Genomic DNA, 5134 nt, shown 5'->3' on the forward strand with positions numbered 1-5134 from the left:
AATTAGTGTTCAAAAACATTTACATCATTTAGCAGACGCTCTTATCCGATAAATAATGTTTTGTTGCATTTAACTGCTGGAAATGCTGTTAAAGGTAATTTCCTTGGTAGGTGACCTCAGATCAGCATGGAGAAGTCGGAACTCAGGGATGATAGAGGAGTTTCCCACTAGTAATTACCAGTTGGAGGGGCGTTCAAGTGGATTGTTCCCAGTCGTATGTGGTAAATACGACCTTCCCACTAGGTTATGAATGCAGCATTAGTCTTTGGTAAAGCAAAACTCAGTGAACTTTTGATAGGGATATAAGGGGGGGGGGGGGACTAAATGTAAACTGTGGTTATGAAAACAAGGCACTTCAATGGTTGGTAGGATCTAGATGTCACTAAAATATATAAACAATAGTAGGCCTACATAAAGGCACAAAATGTGCATCAAGTATTCCAGGATGTCGTCAAGTTCGGAGGTATCAATCCTGTCAGATATAGATCTTCAATTTAGTGTTCCCATCTGAGTTACTCACAACAAAAAATCTGGTAAAACTACTGCTTTTTGCAAAGGGGAATACAGCTCGACAGACTGCTTCCATAGGGCATGTTATCTGAATACTTTTCATCTGTTCTTCCCATTGAGTCAAAACATATTTCCATTGGTTAAAGCACAATCGTTGGGTAGCTTTTGAAAAGCACCTTTCTTGACGTTACACTACAGTGCGGGACTAACTGCATTGGACCCTAGACCAGCAGGTGTACACCTACCTTGAAGGAGGCGTCTGTTACGTGGCCAGGAGATACAGTAGTTGGTAGTTACTGTTGTCTGCAATGTCAACAGATACTTTGACACTGAACTATGTTATACATTTGGTACCACTTCAGATTAAGGGCCCTGCATAACACATTCATAACTTCTTCAAAAGCATAACTTCAACATCTATACATGCTAATGTCTAACAGCAGGTTAACAAAGCTTTGACAGCATTGACATACCAAGCTGCAATTAGACATTTGCAATGCCTTATGACTGATATGTTTCTTAAAATGTCACCAAACTTCATGTAGGGAGAAAAAAAAAAACTGCATTACCAGTATACCCTATATGGAGATAATACTGCTGTACTTGCATCAGTAGGACAAAGTGGACGATGAAGGACAGAGGACATTTACATTTTTTATTCTAGAAACCCGTGTCTTCGGTGTAGCTGGGGACCACTTGGTCAGTGCAGTTCCTGGGGTTGAGGTGCGTGTTAGGTGTTGTGTTGTTGGAACAGTTCAGCCACGGGTGGAACAACAGCTCCGAGGCCTCCAGTCTCTCTGAGGGAGCTTTTCGCAGCATGCAGCACACCAGCGACTTGGCCTGCACTGAGAGCGACTCTGGCACCGTGAACGCCCCCCGGCGGATCTTACTGAAGAGCGCAGCAGGCTCCACGTCTTGGAAAGGGTAACGTCCCACCAGCATGGTGTACAGCACCACACCCAGGCTCCACACGTCGGCAGCCTTCCCTGAGTAGGAGTGGAGCGAGTTGAGGATCTCGGGGCCCACGTAGGCCGGGCAGCCGTGCTTGTCCGTCAGAGAGTCGTCGTCCCCGTGGAGCAGACATGAGTCTTCCAGGTTCTGAAGAACAAGCTTGGTCCTAAGGAGAACCAGAGAGAGAGGTTGAGTCATCATAGTAATCAAATCCCCCATGGTGGGATATGTTTTCTGCTTTGTGTGATTTACAGGAGGTGCACTGGGTCATATGCATGCATAATACAGTGGCTTACATAACTGTCTGGAATGACACCTGTGTTTACAGGGTTGGAGAAATTACAGTCCTATATGACATGGTTGTTATGATGGTGTGATTAAGGCGTCATGAAGATCTTTAGAGTCGTTTTAACAGTTGCCTAACTAAAGGGCTTTCTTTAACAGTGACATAATGGAAGTAAACAGTCCACATATGCCTGGCCGTCTAAACATTCAGATGATTAATTTGGGCCAGGTCTCAGTCACTACTGTAAGGCAATCCAACCTGCAAACAGATGATCCAATGATCATGTTCCTCAGCTAAAACTCAATTAAGTTAAGAAAAGTATCAACTACTAACCTCTGCTTGTCCACGAAGACAAACTTGCGCAACTTGAGGTCACGCAGGACAACACCGTGCTCGTGACAGTGGGCCACGGCCGCTGCCATCTGGCCGAAGAGACGCACCGCCTCCTCCTCCTGGAGCCGCTTGCACGTGCGCACGTAAGAGTGCATGTCACCGTAGTTGCGCTGAAAGAAGACGTAGACGCTGCGCTCGCCCGTCACCACCTCTGCGATGCGGCAGATGTTGTCGTGAGGCAGTAGGCGGGCGTAGGGGGCAATGAGTTCCTGGTACCGCCTCATAGAGAACACCTGGTAGAGGACACAGGGTAGAGTTATGTTACAGTTCTGAGTTCATAAGGTCACGGTCAAATTACAGACTGGACTACATTACAGCTATGCATATTCTTTATCTCCGGAGGATAATGTACCCACTCTTGAGTGCCAAAGAACACCATGTGTTCCTGTGCCTATGACAAATAAACTGAACTTGAATGGCACAAAAAGGATGTGTGTGCATAGGTCGATTTCACAGGCACAGTATCAAGCAAGTACCGACAGACAGTTGATTAAGCAAACCGAGTGTGACAGTCACACCACTCTATCCGGTCATGTAGCTACAATACGTACCTTGCAGGTGTACTCCTGCTCTGTGACCCTATGGATGGCCCTGTACGTCTCTGTCCCCTCTGTGGGTTCAAGGAAGACGTAGGGCCCAATGCAGGACACACAGTGGTGGTTGGAGCCCACGGGGCCCGGGCTGTGGCTCAGGGGCCTCAAGCAGGGGGCCAGGCCGGGGGATGAGGGTGGCAGGCTCAGTCGAGGACGCTTGCATTTCAGGGCCTCTGTGTAGTCCTGAGGGTCATCCAGCTCCAGCCGCTTCAGCCGCAGGGGACGAGTAGGCGCAGGGGCGGGAGAGGAGATGTTCACACTCATCTGAAAGAGTCGCATGGGTTGTTTTACATTTGACATTTTAGTCATTTTAGCAGACGCTCTTATCCAGAGCGACTTACATTTACAATTAGTGAGTGCATACATTTTCATCCTGGTACCCCGTGGGAATTGAACCCACAACCCTGGCGTTGCAAGCGCCATGCTCTACCAACTGAGCTACACGGAACATGTCTCAAGGGAGTTTTAGTGGGTTTCATTGTGATATATGTAGGACATGACTGAACCACATGGTAACCTGTAGGCCTATCCTAGGGGGTTGTATGATTTGTGTTTGATTGGAAATGTGGAACCACATTTCAAATGCACAATTAAATAACTACCTAGAAGAACTCACTGTGTGCAAATACTGTATATCCCCTTTTTTCTTGCACATACAAAGCATAATTGACAACATGGAGAGCAGACGAATCATATCCACCATTAAACAGTGCCTAATAACAGGCTAAAAGTTATTGGATGACGCCATGGAGCCTCGACTGGTGAGTAATGTTGCCTGTCATAATATGCATTACTCAAATTACTGATAGTCTCTTTCGAAATGGGGCTAGTGAGTCATTCTCAGACAGTCAAATGAAAAAATAAGTTAGAAATACATAGACGGACGTCATGATAAAAGTGACGTCAGGCTTCCCTTAGCTTGCGCCAAGGCCTGAAGTTTTACAAGTAAAATAATGATTATGATAAATTGACATTATAACTAGAAGAGGTCACATTGGGGTCATGTTATTAGTCAAAATAAATATTTGTTGAACCGGACGAAACTGGTCAGACCAGCGAGCAATTCTGAGAAATAGTTAGCGCGAGCTCAGGGGGGATACTTCACCGAGCGCGAAGAGTGGTAGGGAGAGATGCACCATCACTTTCTAAAGTTTAACATTGTTGTTTCACGACAACATACACGTTAAAAATCTATGACTTTTCAATACAGGTCGGGACTGCAAGCAACCCCTTCAACTGTATAATAATAAAAACATGGATACTGAGGTAGGGTGAAAATTGTGAACAAGTTCTTACCTTGGCAGTGGAAGACAAAGGGGTCCGCTCTCCAGAACAGAACAATGGTATCGTAACTCCAGCTTTGGGTGTAGTGCTTTGCTTGTCAAGAAACTCGAAATGTGCAGTGCTTGTCTAGAAACTCGAAATGTGCAGTAACCGTAGCAAAACCATTGCGGTGTAGAGGAAACCAAATAATTTTGAGAGCTTGGTTCAAGGGAGTCTTTGTAACTTATTTACAGTTACTTGTGCAAATTATCGAACCATAAAATATGAGTTCAAATTAGCATTCGTCGGTTGTTGTGCGGGATGTCTGTTTACATATCCAAAGCAAAATATGTATTAAAGTCCTTTACAAACTGAATAGGTTATTTTGTTTTGAAGAGAGGCGGCAACACCGGTGTCTCTAATGTTGTTGGTACAGATGCCTTTGTTCCTTATTCCCGGTGTGTAGCGACTTGTGTATCCAGTGTTTTCCTTGAGTCTTCAATTGCGAAACGAGGACAGGTTTTCTAAACCGGAGGCTTTTAGTAGAAATCCAGCAAAACTTTCTATAAATAGAGAAAATACACACGTTTAAAGGCTCTTGCTCAATAATGAAGAAAGATAGCCTACTTGTCCGAAGTAGTTATGGAAACTCGTGGACGCGTCCAGATAAATAATTGGTCATAGGGAAGAGTAAGCTACACGTCCCCTATTTGGTCACTTGCGTAATAAACCTTTAATTTGGAAATTGAGTCCCTAAAAAGTAGAATTCTAATCAGACGTGCCCCCACCGACTGCCCGTCTGATTTAGAATGGACCCGACAGCGCATTGGCTTCAAATATCCTTTATGTTACAGCAGTGAAGTTGATGATGCGCGACTGAGCATGATTGCAACATCGTAGCTCCACCCCCTGGTCTGACGACATCGGCGGGTGAACCTCGCAATAGTCACGCGGGCAGTTTACATCTATTGAATGGAACAAAATAATCTTGCAATTTAAATCTGAAATTGCAAGGTGTGCTGCAAGTCATTGATCATAAAGTAATTATGTGACGAAATCCAGTTGAGGTGGAATACATCCAAATTTGCACTGACCAAATTAATTCAAAACTATTTAGTACACATGCAAGAGTTGCACA

General features: G+C 44.8%; 1 protein-coding gene across 1 annotated transcript; it reads right to left on the bottom strand.

Moving 5' to 3' along the window:
• Positions 1–1151: 1151 nt before the first annotated feature.
• Positions 1152–4846, bottom strand: LOC311138916 (tribbles homolog 2-like). The gene is made up of 4 exons (XM_084173715.1): positions 4030–4846; positions 2692–2997; positions 2081–2373; positions 1152–1627 (listed from the first exon to the last, which is right to left on the bottom strand). Exons 2-4 carry the CDS (start codon positions 2995–2997, stop codon positions 1171–1173), a joined length of 1056 nt encoding a protein of 351 aa, XP_084029841.1. The 5' UTR covers positions 4030–4846; the 3' UTR covers positions 1152–1170.
• Positions 4847–5134: the final 288 nt, after the last annotated feature.

The sequence above is a fragment of the Coregonus lavaretus genome, assembly GCF_964263955.1.
Source record: "Coregonus lavaretus genome assembly, chromosome: 12".
Lineage (NCBI taxonomy): Eukaryota > Metazoa > Chordata > Actinopteri > Salmoniformes > Salmonidae > Coregonus > Coregonus lavaretus.